Here is a 22,071-nt window from a genome sequence, read left to right on the forward strand (position 1 = left end):
ATGTTAAACAGTAACTTTTCTCTAAATGGTTTTCATTTAATTTCCTTTAACATAATAAGTTCTGCTTTAGCCGCACGAAGCAGTGATTGTCCCACCGAACCCGCCGCCTCCGCCTCCTCCTTCTTGAGTCGCCATCTTCCTTTCCTTGATTGAAGCCTCATGACCAGCTCGCAGCCTCACGATTGGCCCGCTGTGTTCTTTAAAGTCCAAACCACGCCCCCTTAAAGCCCCGCCCCTCCCGCTTACTGTCACTTCCTGCTTCGCTTTTCTTCCCCTCATTCGCTTTCCTGATGTTTTCTTTAAATGAATTATAACGACACATTTACAGTTTGTGTTGGCGATGGACGGTTTATTAACAAGGAAGTTTTACACAAATTGTTCATAGGCGTAAAAAAATGTAAATTAAAAAAAATATATATTATATAAATTAAGGCATAAACGTGTATCTTAATCAACAAAACTTGAAAGTGAGCAGACAGAAGAAAAAGAGCCAATGAGGTGCATTAAAAAGAAGAAAATCAGACAACATTAAAAACATACATTCAGTAGAAGACACTCGGCATCGTTTCATTTCACAGATTTGTCTTTTTAAAGCCATAAAATGCTGATTTAATGTCTTAAATACGTTTTGTTTTTTTCTGACCGTCCATGGCGATGAAATGAGAGATTTAAGGCAACTGACCGAAACACTGGTCGACGTCTTTGAAGGCCAAAAACAGGAAATTGTGTGATTATGTCTCATTTCACGTTTCTTCCTCAACTTTAACTGAAACTAAAAGGATGCAAACATTCGCGTTACAATATATTTAAACTTCGTGCAGCACTTTGGTTCTCGTCTGTCCCGTAATCTGTCGGACGCTTTCTGTCCGCATGCTGCCAACGGTGGAACGTAACGAGTACACGTACTCGAGTACTCGTTACGTGTACTCGAGTACTCGTTACGTGTACTCGTTACGTGTACTCGAGTACTCGTTACGTATACTCGTTACGTGTACTCGAGTACTTTTACTCGAGTACAAACGTAAAATTTACTTTTTTTTTCTACGACTAATTTTTTTTTTAATCAAATTGATCAAAGGCAAAAAAAACTCATCTTAAAAACAATCAATTAATTAAAGAAAATAATCGGTTCAAATAATAATTTGTAGTTTGCAGCATTTTTTTTTTAAATTTTTTTGCATCAATAGTTTTCGACTCCAAAAATATGAAAAAAAAAGTTTTAATTTGAGTACTTTACTACAACTTATCTTTAAAAACAACGTTAAATGTTTTGGTACTTTTACTCGAGTAAAGCTGTGATGTTGTAACAACAACAACAACAACAACAACAACAACAACAACTAGAACACGATCGTGTCTCATGGACTCGAGGACGTAGCAGTCGACCACCACAGCTGGATGATGAAGGCTGCAGCCAGATGTGGAAGCAGCGCTTCACGGGTTCGTCCCTTTGGTCAAAGGGGCGGCTTCCTTTGGTCCATCGGTGGAAGTCGAGGTTCCTCGTGGTTATAAGGGGGTTTTGTTGAACCATCGGTGAATGAATCCTTTCTTCTGGAGGAAAAACCCACCAACACCAGCAGCCAAAAGCAGCAGCGGGATGATGACAGCAGCTGCAACAGCAGCTGGACCGGGTCCTGGTGACGGATCGTAGAGCGGGTTGGGTTTGGGTTTACTTTCTTTGTGGCTGGTCGGGTTCTCCATTCGGCAGATGAAGTTCATAACACCGCTGTCCTTCTTTTCGATGACCAGATCCTTCTCAGACTTCTTCCACTCTCCATCATCCCTCCTCCAGAAGAAGTCGACCGGTCCAGCCTGCTCGGTGTCTCCATCACAGCTCAGCGTGCAGCTGCTGGAGGACAGGTTGCAGGTCAGAGGTCTCACCAAGACTTCCGGTTGGGGGACGTCCTGTATCTCTTCAGCCTGGTAGAGATCCTTCTGGTCCTGGTTGTTGATGGCCACTGAATAAACTCCGTTATCAGCCGCGGTGACGCTGCTGATTTCCAACTCTCCGGTGACCGTGTTCATGGCTGTGCGGCCTTTAAACGACCTGTAATAGTCCGGATCAGAGGACCCGAACCACTCCCCCACCAGGTCGCCGTTGTGTTTCCACACGAGGGTGCTGATGGGTCCGGGAACAGGAACAGAAACAGGCCGGAGAACCAACGTACCGCCGCGTCTGAAGTACGACGGGATGTTTTGGGCTTCGGCCGACTTCAGTCCCGCCAACAGCAGCGCTGTCAGGAGCAAAACGCCGTCGAGTCTCTCCATGTTTTCAGATCAACACCGCAGCGGCAGAATATCGATCTTCGTATCAGATCAAAACAAACAAACGGAGATCTTCAGCTCGAGAAGCAGAAAACTCACCGCGCACTTCCTCCAAGATGGCTCCACGTAGCTGTCCTTATCGGTGCCCGATTCAAATTGTATTACATTTTATATGTAACTCGTTGTATAAACAACTTTTCGGAGTTATTATCACTATATTAATACTATATCATAATTAGTTTAGGTTGTGGAGATATTTATTGTTTCTTTCGAAACGTAAAATAATTAACGTTTCCCGGGAATGTTAACGTAAATAGCTGTTAACATTATATGTTACGTCATATGTCAGCTACGGAAATTAAAGTGAACAGTGAAAAGACCACTCACTCCGGTTAGAGGGCTTTTACTGTTTGATGACGCCTTTTTAAAGTTCAGTCTACGTTTTCGACAGGCAATGTTCGAGTCGGCCTATCGGCCATGTTTGAATGGGGGAGGGGGGAGGTTGACGCTCGGAACAGCGGGCGGAAACCGAAAGTAAAACGCGGACGATCATAAATCCTGTTGTTTTGACGAGTTCAGCTTCTCCACTACAAACATTACACACGACACAGGCCGGAGAACTTTCCCGCTTCGGTACAGTTATTGAAATGTACTTAAAATATTAAAACAAACGTTTAAAAGTCAAGATCAAATAGTACAGCAGGACGTGCTACTGCGCATGTCCTGGAAGATCTTCAGCCTTTGATCCACTTTCTGTTGGAGAAAAACGATCTGACGTCATGAAATTGTGTCTTTATATTGATAATATTTCAGTTATTATTGATTTATCTGTTGTTTCTTGTTGACACCTTTTTTTTTTGTCCTTCCTTTCTTTTGTTGATGTATTCTGGTTCGATTTGATCATTTTTCTGTGCGCTGCCAACCAAAATAAAGCTTATTTTTGACCATACGGAGATAAAATGTGCTGTTATTTCTAAAGACAGGGCGCTTAATCAGTTTCAAAATTAAATATTATTTAAAAATTTTGGTCCGTGGAAACCTCATTTCGTTAAAAAAAAAACCCAACTTCTAAAATCTATTGTAATAATAATATAATATAATAATGAGGGGCTCACAGATTATGTATTTTTACTGGAAAAATAATAAACAAAAATATAAAGATATAAATCGCTTTAATTTTACAAGCAACTTGAAAGTGTTCAGACGACTACGGCACTAAAACGAGACAAAAAACAATAACACAGACTTAAAATTTAAAGAGACAAAGATAAGAGAAAACAATCATGTTATTTAAAAATAAAAAAACAAAACATTGAAATTGGTTTAGTTCTGGCAGCGGAGCGGCAGCCGGGATTTCAGAGGCGTCGACGTGGCTTCGTTCTCGGATGCTTTCGGCTTGCCGGCGATCTTCGACTCCTTCTTGCTGCCTTTCTTCTGCTGGAAAACAGAAAGTACAAGAATACAGACGGATTAATAATCATTCGTGTCCTTTACAGGTGAAGAAAATATGAATCTCTCAGTTTTCTTGGACATCACAACAGATTTTAAAGCTTCTCTTTGGTCGTTGCTTGATTTTTTTCCCGCTCACCTTGAAGAAGGGAACCCGTCTGCTCTCGTTGAAGACGAGGTTCTCGTCGATGAACGATGGCTCGGTGGCGCAGCTTTCGTTGCAGGTCTCGTCCTCCAGAGAGTCCTGAACACGACGGAGAGGAACCAGGTCAAACAGAGAAAAAAGAAGGGTTCGTTTCGAGGCAGAGTTTTTGAGTTCGGCTCAAAAATAAAACAAATCAGAGATCATATTTTGATGATAAAATGTTTAAAACGTGTATAAAAGATGTAAATAAAGCAGAAAGCATCACTACACGCGTGTAAACCGGGTTCCTGTGTGAAATGAGGAGTCACTGGAGGACAAAAAAAAGTGAAGACCTACATGGTCGACTTGGCTGTGTTTGTCCTCCTCCTCCTCTGGCTCCTCCTCCTCTGGCTCCTCCCCCTCCTTCATAGCGGCCTGCAGCGCCTCCTGCTGCCTCCTCAGGCTCTTTAGCAGCTCACTGCGGCGCAGCGACTTCGTCAGCTGCCGGGGATACTCGAACTCCCGGCGCTGCGGCGTCGCACCTGAAGGCAGCAGATGGACTGTTAGTTTTCCTTTTCATTGTTTTGCTCTGCAGCGCCGCCGTAGTTACCATCAAACTACAGGAGTTCAGGGAACGCAGCGGCCTCGGCACAACGCCCGAAGATCCTGGAGACCGTTACGGCGCTCTGAACGCGTTTCAATAAAATTTGTCAAAGCAAATTCTGGAACCTGTAAAAGACGCAGAAAGAGGTTGAAGTGTTTTACCGGTGGGAACGTCGTGCTGCAGCTCGTCCCGCAGGAAGTTCTGCAGCAGCTGTTGGCCCGTCCCAACGTGGCGCTGCAGCTCCGCCTGCTGCCGGTCCAGAACCATCCGGTCCAGGGAGGTCCGGTTCTGCACGGCCGTCAGGGCCCGCTCCGTCTCCTCCCGCCGGCCCGACAGCTCGTCCTCGGCCGCCCGGAGCTGCTCGGTGCAGCGCAGCTCGACGCTCTGAGGGGACGAAGGACGGACGGGTGAGGACAAGTTTCAACCGATGGACTCCAAAACCTCCTTTTTTTTTTTCTTTTTTTTTTCACCTGTTGCAGGTTCTGAACTTCAGCTGAAATCCCCCCCAGCAGGGACAGGTGTTCCTGGGCTCGGGTCTCGGCGTGCTCCCAGGTTCTGGAGCTCCACTGGAGGTCCCGCTCCACCAGACCTGGAGGTCAAACAGCCAAACTGAGTCACACTGAACCGCTGCAGACGACGACGACAAGAAGAAGACGAAGACGAAGACGGGACTGGGTTCGGTACCGGACACGGCGCTGCGGAGGCTGCAGCAGGAGCCCGTCATCTCCTCCAGAGTCTGCCGGCTCTCGTCGGCGGTCAGACGCAGAGAGGAGGCGAGGGAGGAGGAGGTGGAGGAGAGGAGGTCCACCTGGGCCGAGGCCTGCCGCTCCACCGCGCTGCAGCCGCTGCACACGGAGGAACCAGACGGTAAGACGAGGATCTCAAAAGGAAAATAAAAACACACTTTTCTTTTTTTTTGTTCCTCCTCCGACTCACCTGCTGAACTCCTCCTGGAGGCTCTGCACAGGTTTCTGCAGCTCTCTGGAGGCCGAGCGCAGGTGGCTGAAGTCCTTCTGGGCCTCCAGGCTCAGCAGGTTGAGCTGGTCCTGCAGGCACTGGATGGTTTGCTTCATCCCCTGAGAGGAGGAGGAGGAGGAGGAGGAGGTCACAGTTTCAATACTTTAACTTGCGACTGTAAAAAAAAAAAAAAAAAAAAAGCAGCTTCTCTTTTTGATTAATTTTTTTCCCTATTTGGCACTTCACAGTTCCTCTTTCTTTAATTTTAGTCACTCAAGATGTGTTCACACATCACACTCAAGTTGCAAAAGATGAAATTTGGATATTTGCATTTCAGCGCCAGCGAGTGGATTTTTCTTTCTGCTGCAGATCTCAAAGTTTGCGTCGACTTCCTGACACGACAGACGAGGTTTAAAGGAGCCACGAAATCTAATTGTCATGCAAATAAAACAGCGATTAACGCTTCAATAATCATTTCACAATGAAGAAGAAGAGACATTTATTTACAAAAGAGGCACTAATATGAAGTTAGACGCACGTTTTTTTTTGTGTTTTTTTTTAATGCAGCCTCAGATGTTGTGGTCTATTGGGTCTATTTTATTTTTTGTGTAGTTTATTCTGGTTAAATAAATAAATCCATCTCTGGTCAGCTGACTTTTTTTCCACAGGTTTTTGGAGGCGCTGCAGCATCTCCGTGTCTCCGCGGCGTCGTACCGTCTGCTGTCTGTCCTGCGCCCGCCGGATCTCGTCCTCCAGCCGGTCGTGGTCGTCCTGCAGCGCGCTCAGTCCGCGCACGGCGGCCGTCCGCAGCGCCGCCAACTGCTGCACCAGGCCGCTGAAGAACACGCCCACCTCCTTCATCGCCTCCACCTGACGGAAGGAAACAAAAAGATGTTTCACTCTCTGTGTCGCCGGACGAGATCGGGTAAGAAGGAGAAGAATCGGAGGCGCGGAGGGACTCGCCTGGTCGGCCAGCGCTCGCTGCGTCTCCAACGACGACCTCAGAGTGTCGCCGAGCTCCTTCACGGCCGACAAACCCATCAGAGTCCGGACCTGCAGCACCTCCTCCATGTCCTGCCGGTGCTCCTCCTGCTCGCACAAAAACCTCATCAGCCGAAACACAAACGGGACGACAGAACTGAACCAAGAAGGATTCCCGGTTCATGATGTCATACTGATATCTGCTGCCTCTTCTTCCTCTGATGAAGACGAGCTTCCTGTCGAAAACATTAGTTGTTCTTCCTCCTTTAAAATTACTGCGAGCTTCGTACTGATCAGGATTTATGAACAAAATTGGTAATAAATTAATTTAATGGGTCATAATTCTCTCTTTCTCAAGATTTAATATTAAGATTTAAAGAATATTTGGATTTTCAGCTTCAAATTCCTGAAAATAAATCCCATCATTAAACCGTCTAATGTCCCACGATGGTTCAGTTTTAAATTTCTTTTTCAGCCTGACAAACTAAATAAAACCAACATGTTTAATTCTAAATTAAAAACTTCCAACTGAAGAGAAATGAATGAAGTCTGACCAGCAGCTGCAGCAGACTCTCCTTGTCCTGCACACACAGCGCCTCCTGCTGCTGCACCTTCTCCCGACAGCGAGCCACGCCCCCGGCCACCAGCGGCCCGACTCCGCCCACCAAGGACTCCACAGTCCCCAGAGCTCCTTTCAGCGCCGCCTCGTTCATCACAAGTAAACCATCTGAGCAGAACGGAGAGACGAGAGAGAGCTTCGTAAACAATCAGCCTCCAGTTCAGATTCTGTCCGTCACCATCTTGTTAGTTCGGAGCGGTTCGGAGCAGGAAGTGACCATATTTGGACGAGCTGGGGGAGGAGCCAGCGGTGGATCTGACCGATCTGATCGGAAACCTGACGATACTACGTCCCGCCCACCGATAGCTGCAACCTGACTGCACCACAGGCCTGTCAATCAAACAGACACGCCCCCAAAAACAGGTCTTCTTGAATCTTCTTTTCTAATGAATGAGGGATTATTTTCAGATGGACCTCCAGAAAACTAATAAGAAGGAGTGACTTTAGCTAACAACACCGAGATAACTGATGGACACATTTTATTCACTTTGGATTTGATGAGAGAAGTTGAATGGGAGTCTATGGAGCCGGAGGCTTTTTGGAGCCGACCTCTAGTGGCACTCGCTGGTATTGCAGCTGAAGACACTTCTGGATCAGAACCATTTTACAGACCTGAAGCTACGAACACTTTTAGAAACAGTTCATGGTCAGAACTGAAGGAGTCTTTTTGATCGAGACACTAAACATCCACTTTTCTTTCGATAAAACTAAAATGCAAACATTTATTTTCAGGCGTCTGCACACTTAATGCGTGTTTGGTATTTAACCCTCTCGGACATTAAATCGTGAACCGTCCACCACTCTCCTCCTGCGGTCTTACCGATGGCCTGCGAGTAGCTGCTCAGCATGTCGCCGTGTTTGCCGGCGTGCTGCTGAACGCAGCGCTGCATGCTGCTGAACGCTCCCTCCATCCGCTCAGCGAAGCTCTGCTGCATCTGACTGTTGTGCTGCTCCACCTGCAAGTAAAGCCGAGTTCGTTAGTCCTGATGACGCATTTAACATTTTACAAAAACACAACGTGCAGATGTCCTGCAGAGTCGAAGGTGTAGAGATGATGATGATGATGATTTTGTTTTGAAGACGGGAAGTTTCAATATCACTGACTGATGCACTAATATAACTTCTTTTGTCAGACTGACGTCTGTGCAGTTGTGATTTCATGATATTTTCTGCAGTGAAACGTGATGAGATGATAACGGGAGTGTTTATTTTTTTTAGTTGGAGAAACCTTTGTCTTCCTGTCCAGCTTGTCGTGGAGCCCTGAGACGTCGCTGGTGCTGGCGTCCACGGTGCTCAGCAGCTGCAGGAGGAAACATCACATCAATCACTCGGAGACTGACGGGGGCAAACAACATTTAACATGTTCTTTTTAAAAGGGGAAGTTGGGCTAAAAATAACAAAAACAGGAAATTTAATGAAATCTATGATGCATTTGCAGAGTAAGAGACAGAAACGGAACTAAAGACATAAGAAGAATAAGAAGCTGTAGTTAATGAAGATGCTTCGGAGGCCGGTGTGATTGTGTGATCGGGGAGACGTGTCCCGACCTGTCCGGCCGTGTCGTACAGCGTCTCCTGGGCTGAGCTCAGCGCCGAGCTGACGAACTCCTCCTGACTCAGCTGCTCTTTGGTCCTCTGCAGGTTTCGGCTCGTCTCCTCCAGCCTGACAGAGAAAAATCAAAGCTTCAGTTCAGACAATTCCTGCAGACTTCCTTCTTTAAAACAGGACGTGTGTGGTGTGAGTTTTAAAATGGAAGTTGCTGCACCTCTGATGCTTCTCGTCCAGGTCGATGGCGCACTGCTGCAGACGGGTTTTACTGTCCGTGAACAGCTCGGTGACCTGCGGAGAGAAGACGGAGAGAAGACGGCGTGAGGACGGAGACACGGAGGACGTTATGGTTCCCGAGTGGAGGTCCGGCGGTCCTACCTTCTTCAGCTCCTCCTCCATGGCAGCGATCTTGTCGGTGTACTCGACTCCCTGCTCCTCCTGAGACGTGATCTGACCCATCATAGTCCTGAAAAACACACACACACACACACACACACACACACACACACACACACACACACACACACACACACACACACACACTCCACAGTTATTGTCTACAAAATATCTCTGAAGCTGAACACACATCTCATTTATATTATAATATGACGGATCAATTAAAAATATTAACTCTCCAACTAAGTTCCTTATAAAAACAGAAAACTAAAAAAGATATTTTTGCCCACATGAACTTTTTAACTAAACTTACTAAAATAATGTTTGTACCATTTATAGGATCATAAAGTCAGCTGGAGCCAAACAAATTTATGTGCACTTCTTCTCTCTTTTTTGAGGGAATTTTCTAAACCAAAACATCTAAACTATTTTTTGTTTCCAGCTTCCTGAATATCAGGATTATATTTTTTTTTCTCTCTGTCTCATGAAAATGAACTTCATATCTTTTGGTTTCAGACAAAACATCTGAAGAAGTCTCCTTTTGGGAAATGATGACATTTTGAATAATCGATTAATGGATTTTAAAACCTCTCAACCTCTCAGTTATTTACCGGAATATCTTCACCATCACGTGAAGATTTCCTATTTTTCCTTCCCTGTAAACTGCTTTTGTCGACTCATCAAAAGATCTCTGATTATGTCGCCGACTCATCAGGAATCAGTAAACGGGATAACATCTTCAAACGTACTCGTAGTTCTCCGCCGACAGATAAACTCCGTTCTTGTCCCGCGTGGCGGCGAGGTCTCGCTTCAGCCTCTCGATCTCCTCGGTGTATTCCTGAGGAGACGCAGACGAGATGAAACCTCGAAACGTTTCGCCGATTAAATCTGAAAGTAATAAACAACTCCCGGTGACGAGGCGTCTACCTTGATGAGCGTCCTCTTGGTGAGCTTCTGGTTGACTTCGGGTTTGTTCAGGATGTTCTTGGCTCGGCTGGCGTATTCCAGCGTGCTCAGAGTCTCCTGATCGCACACGGAAACAGAAGATCGACGTCAGCGACACGGAAAAGTCCTCAAAATAAAACAACGCTTTAAAAAAAAGGAGTCAGAAATGTTGCTGGAAGACGAGAAGATTGAAAAAAGGGCTTAAAAAGAGACAAAAATAAAACATCCGAATTCATATAGAATCATCAATAAAAGGAAAAACATGCAAATGACGCAGAAGAAAAATAGGAATTAAATCAGCATAAAAAAGAATAAATGAGTCCACAAGATATAAAAATCTGACTCAGCAAAGAAGCTGGAAAAATGAATTTCAGCATATCTGCACAAAAAAACAAAAACTACAACGATGTCAACAACAATAATAATCTAAATAGTTTGCAACTAAGTTTTGACAAAACTTAAAAACTAAAATGTTAACGGCAATAAACTGCATTTTGTTTTCTTGAATTATACGTCGACCACGTTTAAAATAAAAACAACTTTTAAAGCTCCGTTTGATCGACGTTCTTAAATACGACGACACAAACATATAAAACCACGAAGCAACGGCATCAAATCTACACAGGACGATATGATTTCTCAAATTAGGACATTTTACGGGCTTAAATCAAGAAAATAAAGACAAAACTTAAGATCTTTTAGGACTATTAATATCTTAAATTTGGTGTTTAGTTGATCTAAAATCTTGGAAGTCGTCAATGATGCAAAGAATTGATCTGAAAACAGTAATAAGTGATTCAGACAGCGAACCGGGCGGATACAGATAAATCTATATGTATATGTATATATAAATAAGTGTGTGTGTGTGACGAACCTCCAGGTTGCTGGAGGACGGAGACACGGTGGCGATGATGGACGTCTTGGTTCGTCCTCCCAGTGAGTCCTGAAGGATTCTGGTGAGCTTCGACTCTCTGCGGGAAGTTAATCCGACAACAACGTGTGATTCATTTTAAACGTCTGATTTTAACCCCCCTTTTTTTTTTTTTTTAAAAGAGGATGCGTGCGTTGCCGTAGAAACGGAGCCGTCACCTGTAGGGGATGTGCGGCCGCTTCTCCACCAGCGCCGTGATGACGCGGCCGAGCGTCAGCAGCGACTGGTTGATGTTTCCCGCCTCGCGAGCTCGCTTGTCCACGGCGCCGGAGCGCCCGATGTTCTCGCTGCCGGCGAGATCCACCTGGAGAGGAGGCGCGGTTTGACTTGGACTTTATTAAACGGATAAATATGATGAAACACGCAGTTTTATTTATTTATTGGCGGTTCTGATTTTTACCAGGTTGAGTTTCCCGATCTTCACCAGCTCCTCTCCCTCCAGAGTGATCTCCTTCATGTGGATCGTCACCGAGAACACCGAGTGGGAGCGACTGCACAGAGACACGAGCAGGTAAACAAACAAACAAACAAACAAACAAACAGCCGGTCGTCACGGCAACGGGGCTCTCGGGCTCCGACAGTACCTGGAGTAGGCGTTCATGAGCGTGGACGCCGTCCTCCTCTTGGCCGATCCGCGCTCCAGGATCTGATACACCTCGTCCTTGTTGTGGACCGTCACCTCCTCCAGACCCTTGACCACCACGCCACGCTGCTGGGGACACGAACACAGGGGTCAGGGGTCAGGGGTCAGAGGTCAGAGCAGGGGGTGGGATAAAACATGGCTAAACAGGAAAGCAGCAACAACTCCAGACTTCCAACACTTACAGTACGGAAAATAATGATTTTTTTTTTTATTTTTTATGTATAAAAAAAACAAAAGAAAGAAAGAAAGAAAGAAAGAAAGAAAGAAAGGGATTTAAAGGGTTAAAATCCTGAAATAAAATCAATATTTCGTAGTTGTGATTAACCTTGTTGCGCGGGTCGTCGAACAGCTGCAGCCGCTCGGTGACGTCCTCTCCGGTGCTCAGCAGGTCGAACAGCTCCTCGTTGTAGATCTCCAGCAGAGACACCTTCACCGAGAACTCGGTGCCGTTCTCCGACAGCTTCTCGAAGATCTGGTGCAGCGTTCGGGGGATGATGCCGGCCAGCGGGTCCTAAAAGGGAAACAGGAAGTTCATCGTTTTGTTCAGCGTTCATCGCACCGCGCTTATAATTTACGGAGTTTGTATTTTCCCACGCGGACTCGCCTCCTCCCACGTGAACTGCTCGTCAGGAGTCCTCTCGCCCTCCATCGTGAACGTCTTCCCTGTTCCCGTCTGACCGTAGCTGGTTTTAAAGAAGCATGAATAACGTGATTAGTATTAGTATTATTATTATTACATTATTGTTTATCAGGTTGCTGATTATCTGCATAGAAACTCACGCGAACACGGTGCAGTTGTATCCCATGATGACTTCGTCCAGGATGGGACACACGACGCTGCGGTACACGTCGATCTGCTTCGCCGCCGGAGCGAACACCTGAAACAAACAAATTCATCTTTTTAGTTCGTTTTTAAGGAAAAAAAAACTTCATTTTCGGCTGCAGGAAAGTGTCATTTTTTCAGTTTTCAAAACGAAATAGTTGAAAACAGAAAAATCATCGTTTCGAGGACGAAACAATTTCTGACACTTTATTGAATGTGATCAATAAGTTCGTGGATAGGAACAGACTTTTCAACTTATCGATCGCACCGATTGGTGGATTATTTGCTCGGAGACGGTGAGGCCGACTCACCATGTCGAACGTGTAGGTCTTCCGCGACGCCTTGTCGTTCAGGCCTCCCGTCCTCACCGCCACCTCCTTCCTGCTCTGGTCGCAGTCGACGACGCCGTGCGACGACTTGCGCTCCACCGTGTTGAACGGTCTGAAAACACCAACATTTAAATTCACAGTAAAAAAAAAAAATCATCTGCAGGTTGAAACGAGTCAAAACGTTTCAATCAAAATCTTTTTTTTTTTTTACACCTTCTCATGTTTTTCTTCATCGTATTATTTTACTATAAAGTAAATATCTTTTAGTTTTGGACTTATAGTGTCATAAATATGCTTTAAAAATGTTGATTTTTGGACATTTTATGGAGTAAAGATAAATCTAAATCTTATTATCGAGCTTACCAAGAATATAAAAGGTTGAAGGTTAAAGAAAATTGATCAAAACAGATATTTTTTAAAAGATATTCAAAGCGTGTACACAAAAAGAGAAGTGTTTACAAAGTGCATTTTTATATTAGATTTCTGTAAGTGTTTCCCAGCAATATATATAAAAATAATTCCTGTTAATGTCATTTAATAATCATTAAGCATGATCTGGAGATGAATAATAAAAAGAAGTCATGTTTTTGAATTATTTAAAAATGGGATTTGACATCAAGTCAGAGGACTGAAACTGCAAACCTGCAGATTTATCAAAAAGTTTTGAGGGAAATCACAAACAAAACCACTTTATATTAATGTGATTTACTTTTAAAAGCTTTAAAGGCATTTGTAAATACAATTAAAGCCTTTTTGGGGCCTATTCTTTCAGTAAATATCCAACTTTAGTTCACTTTTGTGGTCGAAATAAACTCGAGCATTTGCCTGTCTGCAGGTTTAACACCGTTCAGGTTATAAAGACAGTTTCAGCTGATAAAATCTGAATTAAATCTGAATGAAATGTCTTCGTACCTGCATCTGACGACCACCTGGATGTTCCTTCCCTTCTCATCCCGTTTCAGTCCGCTCAGGTTGTGTGACGTCATAGCTGCAGACACGGTCAACGTCAAATTAACCCAAAAAAACAACAACAGTCCCGAGAAGCAGAAAGCTGAATCTGCTGCCGGTGGTAAATCACCGTTTAACGGTACCGGAAAAACAGAAGCGCGTCTCGGTCTTCAGCTGACGTGACGTTAGCTTACAGCTAGCCGAACGTAAACGGCCGTAAATCCAGACTAACTTACCGGAACACCGAGTCCTCCTCTCCCTTTAAGGTTTATCTTCTTATATTTTTCCACCACTTTTAATAATTTTAAAAAGTTGAATATTCCGAACGTGCTCGGTCTCCTCCGGACTGCACGGTACGTTTCTCACGGACGACTTCTCTGGCGCTCTCAAACCTTCCGCCAGTTCAAACAGTACTTTTAAATTTTACTCGGCCAATAGCAGCAAAGTCAAGGTCCAAACAAAGGAGCGCATTGGTCAAAATGAGCACGTGATGACTGCGGCGCGGAGCATCACGGGAGGCATACCCGTATAAATACCAAAGTAATTCCGCTAGATGGCGACATCTTTCTGAAAACAGTTCACGACTCATTTGCTCTTGAAGCAATCAGGAAATATTGATCATAATTTAGTGCGTTTATGTTTTAAATCCTTCTATTACCACTTATTTATCATGTTTGTTTTCGATTCTATCGAGTTTTATTTAATTTATTTAATATTGTTGAATTGGTTACAATCATAATTTAGAACTATTTTTATTTTGGTGTTCTTATGTTTTTGTAGTCTAATTTTGAACTTCCTTGTAGATGTTTTGTGTCTTTGAAATAATTTGTGTCTTTCTCTTTGCTTTTCCTGTCTTATTGTGTTTGATTCACATTTTTTTGTGGCCGTTGGGGATTTTTTTTTTTTGTCGTCATTTTTCAACTTTTTCTATCATTGTGTGTATTTTTCTGTTCATTTTGCTTCTTTTTGTGTTGTATTGTCTTTGATTTTTGTCTTTTCAGGGTCGTGCATGAGTGTTTGATTAATTTCCTCATTGTGGTTTTGGGCTCGTTGTTTTGGGTCTATTTAGGCTCATTTTGCATCTTTGTGGTTATTTTGATTTTACAAAAGATAAATCAGGGAAAAGATTTTAATTTGTTTAGACACTGAAATCATCAGTTAAAAAAAATTGTCACATAAGATATACTAAAACCGAAACACCTGAAAAACACAAATAAAGTGCATAAACACACAGATGTGATATAAATACAATCATATCTTTACACTTTATTTACATCAGAGATTCATTCTCACACCTTTTGTGTCCGGTTTGTGTCCTTCAACACAAACTGGTGAATATTGAGCCAGACTAACAGATCAATTATATACATTTTAATATAGATAAAAAGTGATTTTTCATTAGATCAGGTTCACAAACATTCAAATGAGGGCTTCATAACAAACATGCACCAAGAAACACAAACAAATACATAAAGATCGACATTAAATAATGAAAAAAACAACATGTAAAAAATGAAATTAAAACAGACAAAGAAATATAATAAATTTAAAGACATAATTCAAACACTCACACGTTAGGCTCCGCCTCTTTTTTAAAGGTTCATGAAGTGACCAGTGGCAGCAGTCCATCTGCTGAGGACCGTCCGCCCACCCAGCCCCCTGAGGACGGCGAGGGGGGTTGCCCTTTCTGATCTGGCAACCTCTTTATTTTACACACACACACACACACACACACACACACACACACACACACACACACACACACACACACACACTCGTCTGTTTCTGACTAAAGTGAAAGCTGGTAGTTTCGTGGCTGCAGAGTTGAAGGATCATCCCTCTGTATTTCTGCCTGCTGTGTTTCCCATTAATGTGTCTGTTATTTCTCTGGAGGTCAGAATAACCTCGAACTCTCCACCGGAAACGAGGAGTCGCACGAAACAACGTACATCAGGACAAAAAGCTCGAGTTTACATTTTCAGACGGCCTGAAAGGAAACACAGAAATTAGACATTTCACTGACATTATTCTGGTTTTAAATCAGGGACAGTTTCCGCCTGTCTTTTTTTTTAGAAACTCAGCGGCTGAATGGTGGATCGATGTCCTGAAATGCTTTATTAGATTTTAAGGTCATAGCAGAGAGAGACGATCAACTTTGATTCATGGTGTAGCAGGTGAAGCGCCACCTACAGGATGATGGTCAGAGCTGCAGGTTTATTCGCTGCAGCTGAATTTCTCTGATTCATGGATTCGCTGAGGTTTTTCTGCCGTCGGCTGGTCGGCAGCAGAGCAGCGAGTTTACTGACGTCTACGTCCTCTTTCAGGACGTCCTGTTTGTCTCTCTGTCCCTCGAGTCTCGTCTTCCATCTGACTTTAAAGTCCAACGTTGAAATGACGCGTCCACATAAAGGTCCACAAAGGGATCCACCATTATTCAAATCCAAGAAACTACAACATCGACACGAGGAAACAACGAACGACGCAACAGGAAACGACGAAGTGACACTAAGAGAGAGGAACACAGACTAAATACACTGTGGGGAGGAGGACAACGAGGGACAGCTGAAACAACGTTTTTCTGACCTGCAGGCACATTCATGGACTCCTTGTGTTCAATTTACATTTCCTTGATGTTTTGTGTCTCCTTGTGGTCATTTCATATCTTTCTCTTTGCTTTTTCTTTCTTATTGTGTTTGATTCGCATTTTTTTTTATCATCATTTTACAACTTTTTGTACCATTGTATGTGTTTTTGTCAGTATTTTGGGCTTTTTTTCTGTTCATTTTTGTGTCGAATTGTGTTTGATTTTTATCTTTTTAGGGTCGTTCGTCTGTGTTTGATTGATTTCTAACTTTTCTGAGGTCATTTAATGCGTCTTTGTGGTCATTTTGTGCCTCTGTGGTTTGGGCTCCTTGTTTTTTGCAGCAGCAGCATGTGAGCGCCTCCTGACCTGTTTCAATGTGCACTCTTTTTGTTTTTAGTTATATTAAGTTAAAACATATCCTTTTAACAGTTTGCATGTAAAAACACAGTATTTGAGCTTTTCTGAAGTCATCACAAACTCCAACTGTGCTGCTGAACTTCGATCGGTTTCAGTTATATTCAGATATTTAAATAGATTCTCATATTTAAAAGGTGCACGGACAGTTTAAACATGAAATAAAGAGCTGGATTAGGTTTTAAATAGCTTCTTGAAGGAAAACAAAAAAATAAACCTACAACTTAAATCTCTCTCCGTGTGTCATCCTCGTCCTCCTCATGGAGTCCGGAGCAGCAGCTGCCTTGCTCCGAGGCTCCCCGGCTGACCCGACCACCTCCAGGCCTCCACTTCCAGTCAAAGAACCATCTCAGCGTGTTTCAATCTGCCGTCCGGCTAGAAGTCCGCTTCATTACCATAACAATTTTAACTGCGAGGGTGGAAGCAAAGTGAGGTGGGAACAATCGTATTGTCTTCCCTCCCCACACACTCTCCTCTCTGTGCCTCTCTGTGATTGGCTGCCCACTCGGACCCCGGCTGACGGTGACCCTTTTCCGGGGGCGAGACACGAACCCAGAGGAGCGGGTAACTTGGCGGTCCAAACGTCGGGCTGCAGTCGAGAAGAAGCATCTCCGGTTCCATCCCTCTCTGTTTTTGTCTCTGGCCATCTCTCCGGAGAGTGAGGAAGAAGAGGAGGAAGAGGAGGAAGAGGAGGAGGCCCGGAGGAAGACCCCGACCGAGGAGGACCAGGATTTCTTCTCAGTGAGTTTCATTCTTTTGTCACATGAGAGTGTGAATCTGCGTTAGTTTGGTAAAAGCAGGGAAACCAACGTCGACTGACTTTAAAACAGATTTTAACCGATAAATAACTTATTTGTGGCAAAAACAACTAAAAAAACCAAGATATTTCTTCTTTTTGTTGATGTTTCTGATGCTCAAATCTGCCAGTTAGTCCAAACGGATTGAATGAAATGATCTAAACACGTCAGAATAACTGCTGAGAAACGTGTGAATCCCAGTTTGAGGCCCAAACTCAGGAGGATAAACATTTTAAGAGTGTAAATAATATTTGGGTTTTGATTTGAGTCCTTTTCTGTGCAGCTGTAGTTTGTTTCTGTGTGAAATATACAAAGAGGGAGATTTATTTCTGCATGTTAATATGTTGAAGCTTCCTGCGAGCTCAGCAAAATTTAAAATACAAAAAGGTGCCATGAGTCAGCAAAAAGGCCTAAAGTTGTGTTGGAGATGTTTTTTTTGTCAAAATTGTAGACATTAAGATGAATTTATTCATCTTTCCACAGAAATTAAAGCAAATATTTTGATAATTATTGAATAATTTCCTCTTTTTTTTCAAAGCTAAATTGAGAAACACTCAGATTTCAGTAATTTCAGCTTCATAAATGTGAGAATTTGATGATATTTCTTTGTCTTTAACTAAAATAACAGAACATTTTAAGATAAAAGTGCGAGGTGCATATTTCGTTGCACCTTTTTGGCACAATACAGACAGAAAAATCAAGAAAAAGATGATTTATAATGAAAACATGTCAGTTGCAGCCCTGATGAGAAATATTTGGAGATTTTGTGTGCACGAGTTTAAATAACTGGTTTAAATTGAATTCATTTGTCTTGAAATCCTCTTTTCAAGACAAGGTTGTCCAACAGGAAATGATTTAAAAGCTAAATTTGTGCATTTTTTGTTGTATAAAACAGTGAGTGTGAGTTTAAGAGAGGACAGAAAGCAGCTTCTCCCTTTGATGGATTATTCATCATTTTGTGCGTCTAAAACGGCACTAACTAACATGAACGTGAATAAAATCAAAGTGATGTGAAACGTGGATCCTTCATGGAGCTGATTATCTCCGTTTGATCCGAGCCGACTCCTCCTGGGTCCCGCTGAAGGTGTCGGACTCATTCAGAGCGGCTCCACGCTCATTCATGTTCCTGTCTATTATCTGACACTCAGCAGTCAATACGTTTCCCATGAATATGCAATCGCTGGAGTTGACGGCCGGAGAGACGGAGCGTCGCCCGAAACCAGCAAAACTGAGATTCATCTGAAGAATTCAACCCCAAAAATGATAAATTTATGATCTCAGAGGATTTATTTGTCGTAACCAGAGTTCCCTCCTCCTCAACCTTCATTTATCAAACATTTACTCGTCCCGTTTCATCACCTGCTGACTTGAAGGCAGACGGGCGGCGTGTGACTGGTGAACCGGGTCGAGGGTTGAAGAACGGTCATAACTCAGAAGGTTCAGACCATCCGTGATGTTTATTTTAGGACTGAATGTGTTTTATTGACAAAAACCCGCCGGGGTGACGTCACCCACAGGACCAGCGTCCGCAGGACGTCCAGCGGACGTCGGAAACTACAAATAATCCACTTGTTTGTTTGCATGAAGAATGAATAAAAAAAATTTAAAAAAAAACCGAATTAAATTAGGTTGTAGATTTCCTGATCTGATGTTTTTGTCCTCTTAAAGTGACAAATGGCAGAAAAAGTGAGGAGAATTTAGGAAATATCAAAATCATGAAAGACATCAATGCAGATTTGTATCAGTTCTCAGGAAGTTTTTGACACTTTTAAACAAGAATAAACAGAAAAAGTCAGAAAACTGAGCTCTAAATGTAAAAATGTAGCTTCAGTTGTGTGCTGCGGTTTTGATATGTGTCGGTGTGAGAGGTCAGAGGTCACCGATGTGGCTCGGGCAGCAGATGACGGCCGCAAAGGTCCTTCGACTCGGAGAAAGAAAGAAAAAAAACCCACAAAAAACAAACACTTTGCTTGTTTTTTTTGTTTGTTTTTTGCTGCAATAAAAAAACAAACAAACAAAAAAACGTGAAAGAGGGCGTCGGGCGGAGAAGCGGGCCGGACTCGAGCGGCGGTCGCAGACAAAGATCCATATTAACAAAAACCGTAGATGACAGATGATTAATCGGCGTGGTGGGGTCCGCTGAGCCGCCGGACCCCCGGCTGACACCCCGAGCCACCAAACACAAAACCACAAACCCCCCAGAGCCTCGGCGGCCTGGAGGAGCGTGGGCGGAGGGTGCAGGCAGGGCACCGTCCCCATGGAGCTCTGTGTGTGTGTGTGTGTGTGTGTGTGTGTGTGTGTGTGTGTGTGTGTGTGTGTGTGTGTGTGTGTGTGGAGGAAAAATCAAGATTTAGTTCGACACATTCGGACAGAAAAAGGAGAGAAACTGTTACAGAGAGAAAAGTGTGTGTTTCTGTGTGTATATGTGTGGGAGTGTTTAAACACCAGAAAGAAGTGTGTGTGTGTGTGTGTGTGTGTGTGTGTGCGTACGTGCGTGCGTGTGTGTGTGTGTGTGTGTGTGTGTGCGTGTGTGTGTGTGTGTGTGTGTGCGTGTGTGTGTGTGTGCGTGTGTGTGTGTGCGTGGACAGCCCAAACCCCCATCTGCCACAGGGTGGGCGGCTCGCCACACAACGACAATACACAGCAACATTTTTGTATCCGTGGGCGTTGAAAAGACTCGGAGAGCCGCTCGTCTCTGCAGCTTCAAGATGTTCTCGTTACTCAGCGAGCTCACGGACGGATCCGTCGCTCGCTGCCGTCCTCCATCCACGCTCCTGGGAAGAAGCAGGAAGAAAAGACATCACCGCTCCAGAAACCTTTCAGGGGCTTCACACACTTTAGAAATCAGAAAAAAAGGTGACGACGTCTCACCTGGTGGGAGGAAGTCAAAATGTCGCCTAAAGTTCAGATCTGAGGAGGAAAAGAAGTCCAGTTATTAAATCATAATAAATCGTCTCAAGACGCTGAAACCTTTGTGGTTTTTATCAGCTGCTGCAGAGGAGATGATTTTATCAATAAAAGTCCAGGTGCAGATATGTTGAGAGGTTCTGTGGAGTTCCTGAAGCTCTGTGGTGTTTGGATGGCGTGGGATGATCAATCAGAGGACTTCCAGCGTCTCTTCTTCCCACACGAACTGACAGCTTTCACATCAAGAGAATCAGACAACAAACACTTACAGAAGAAATACCGCTATTTTTATCACAGCAGCTTTTCCTGCCTCAAAACCAGTGCATGCTGGGATGTCGACACGTCTCGTAAACACGAATGAGCAGGTGTGGTGAAACTGCTTCGGAGGGAAATGTGTAAAAACAAAAGGTGTAATACACCCGTCTGCCACTAGAGGACACCGTGTTACGTTTTGCTTCGCGTAGGCGTGAAAAGATCCCGCAGGAGTCCGATGTTTGCGTTTGAGAAAGTAAAAGTAATAATCTTTTTCTAACGCTGACGAAGTAGTTGCTTAAATCTAACGCCGCTCACTTTTCACACCTCGTCGAGGCTAATGGTGACTCTGACACGGTGCCCCCTAGTGGACGGACGGGTGTCTTACACACTCAGGCATTATGGCTGAAATAAAGAGAAAATAGGGCAGCTTAACATAAACCAGAATTATTCCTTAATGAAAACGTTCTGTCTGTTTAACCTCATACATTTTCAATGAACACAAAAACTTCAGTTTCTGGAATTTATTTCTCTCTTCTTTGATTTATTGGTCGAACCAGATGAGAAGTTTATGCTCCTGAAATGTGATCCAACAACACAGATTTTTTTTGATTTTTTATGATCTAGTGTGTCAATTTTTCATCGGAAAAGCAAAGTAGCAAAATAAAATGCACAAAAATTCCCTTTAAAACGTAGTGGAAGTAGAAAGTAGCATCAACCGGAAATCAAGTGAAAAATGGAGTTAAAAACAAGAATATTTCATCATTTTTGAGTTAAAAATAAAAATGATTCCTGGACCGACTTGTGTTGTTGCACCAGGCATCCATGTGGGATTTGATATTTTTAAGATTGTCATATTTGCAGCTGCATGTTTGCTCTTGGACCAACGCACACACACACACACACACACACAAGCACACACGCACACACACGCACACACACACACACACACACACACACAAGCACACACGCACACACACACACACACACACACACACAAACACACGCACGCACACGCACGCACACATACACACACACACACACACACACACATCTTTAAATCTAAATTATAAAGACATTTTCATCTTCCTGAGCAGCTGAATTAAATAATTATTCTGTCACTTAATCACACCATCTACAACAACAGCAGAGACTAATGTGTCCCTGACGAGGCAGCAGAGAAAACCACCGGGTGTGTGCAGTCCGTGTGTGGGCCCAGCTGGCACCGAGACAGCACAATGTAACACAACCAGATACCGGATACCGGCCATATAAGCAGACGGAGCCGCGCGCCTCACCGGAGGAACCTTTTATGGAGACGGTGGCACCGGAACTCCCAACGATGGGGCTTCTTCTTTTCTTTTTTTACCTTTTAAATGAAACAAAAGGTGAAATCTTAAAAAACTAATTTTTATCTCACAAACCAGCTGCGTGTTTTTAGTTTATTTACTTAAACTAAGTTTCATTTTTTGTGTGCATGTTTCGTCACGGAAACCTCCACCGGTCCTATTTCTGGAGTTCCCTCTTCTTCTTTTAAGAAAAAAAACAAAAAAAA

General features: G+C 43.6%; 2 protein-coding genes across 4 annotated transcripts; both read right to left on the bottom strand.

Annotated features, from left to right (window-relative positions):
• Window positions 1-310: 310 nt before the first annotated feature.
• On the bottom strand, window positions 311-2,400 carry LOC138215200 (lymphocyte function-associated antigen 3-like). The gene has a single exon (XM_069177230.1). It carries the CDS (start codon window positions 2,266-2,268, stop codon window positions 1,507-1,509), a length of 762 nt encoding a protein of 253 aa, XP_069033331.1. The 5' UTR covers window positions 2,269-2,400; the 3' UTR covers window positions 311-1,506.
• A 1,029-nt stretch (window positions 2,401-3,429) lies between these two features.
• kif11 (kinesin family member 11) lies at window positions 3,430-13,930 on the bottom strand. 3 transcript variants are annotated; one of them, XM_069177168.1, is made up of 27 exons: window positions 13,799-13,930; window positions 13,527-13,602; window positions 12,597-12,726; window positions 12,243-12,340; window positions 12,067-12,145; window positions 11,788-11,973; window positions 11,404-11,528; window positions 11,220-11,310; window positions 10,978-11,123; window positions 10,763-10,859; window positions 9,871-9,966; window positions 9,693-9,781; window positions 8,926-9,013; window positions 8,765-8,838; window positions 8,547-8,661; window positions 8,228-8,299; window positions 7,820-7,955; window positions 6,935-7,107; window positions 6,363-6,488; window positions 6,114-6,269; window positions 5,379-5,518; window positions 5,127-5,287; window positions 4,913-5,031; window positions 4,604-4,826; window positions 4,196-4,380; window positions 3,854-3,958; window positions 3,430-3,702 (listed from the first exon to the last, which is right to left on the bottom strand). In XM_069177168.1, exons 2-27 carry the CDS (start codon window positions 13,598-13,600, stop codon window positions 3,589-3,591), a joined length of 3,198 nt encoding a protein of 1,065 aa, XP_069033269.1. In that variant the 5' UTR covers window positions 13,601-13,602; window positions 13,799-13,930; the 3' UTR covers window positions 3,430-3,588. The 3 variants fall into 3 exon arrangements, with proteins under 3 accessions (XP_069033269.1, XP_069033270.1, XP_069033268.1); XM_069177169.1 differs by having other exon boundaries at window positions 3,430-3,699; window positions 11,404-11,531; XM_069177167.1 differs by having other exon boundaries at window positions 11,404-11,531.
• Between the last annotated feature and the right edge of the window lie 8,141 nt (window positions 13,931-22,071).

This window comes from Embiotoca jacksoni, unplaced genomic scaffold (assembly GCF_022577435.1).
Source record: "Embiotoca jacksoni isolate LCO1_2020_lvr unplaced genomic scaffold, fEmbJac1.0.p SCAF_70, whole genome shotgun sequence".
In the NCBI taxonomy this organism is placed as follows: domain Eukaryota; kingdom Metazoa; phylum Chordata; class Actinopteri; family Embiotocidae; genus Embiotoca; species Embiotoca jacksoni.

Coding starts and splice junctions, on each gene's coding strand:
- LOC138215200 (XM_069177230.1), bottom strand. CDS start 2,268: ATGGAGAGACTCGACGGCGTTTTGCTCCTGACAGCGCTGCTGTTGGCG.
- kif11 (XM_069177167.1), bottom strand. CDS start 13,600: ATGACGTCACACAACCTGAGCGGACTGAAACGGGATGAGAAGGGAAGG. Junction 11,124..11,219: donor AGATCGGGAAACTCAACCTG/GTAAAAATCAGA, acceptor CCTCCTCTCCAG/GTGGATCTCGCCGGCAGCGA. Junction 8,662..8,764: donor CTGGACGAGAAGCATCAGAG/GTGCAGCAACTT, acceptor TTTCTCTGTCAG/GCTGGAGGAGACGAGCCGAA.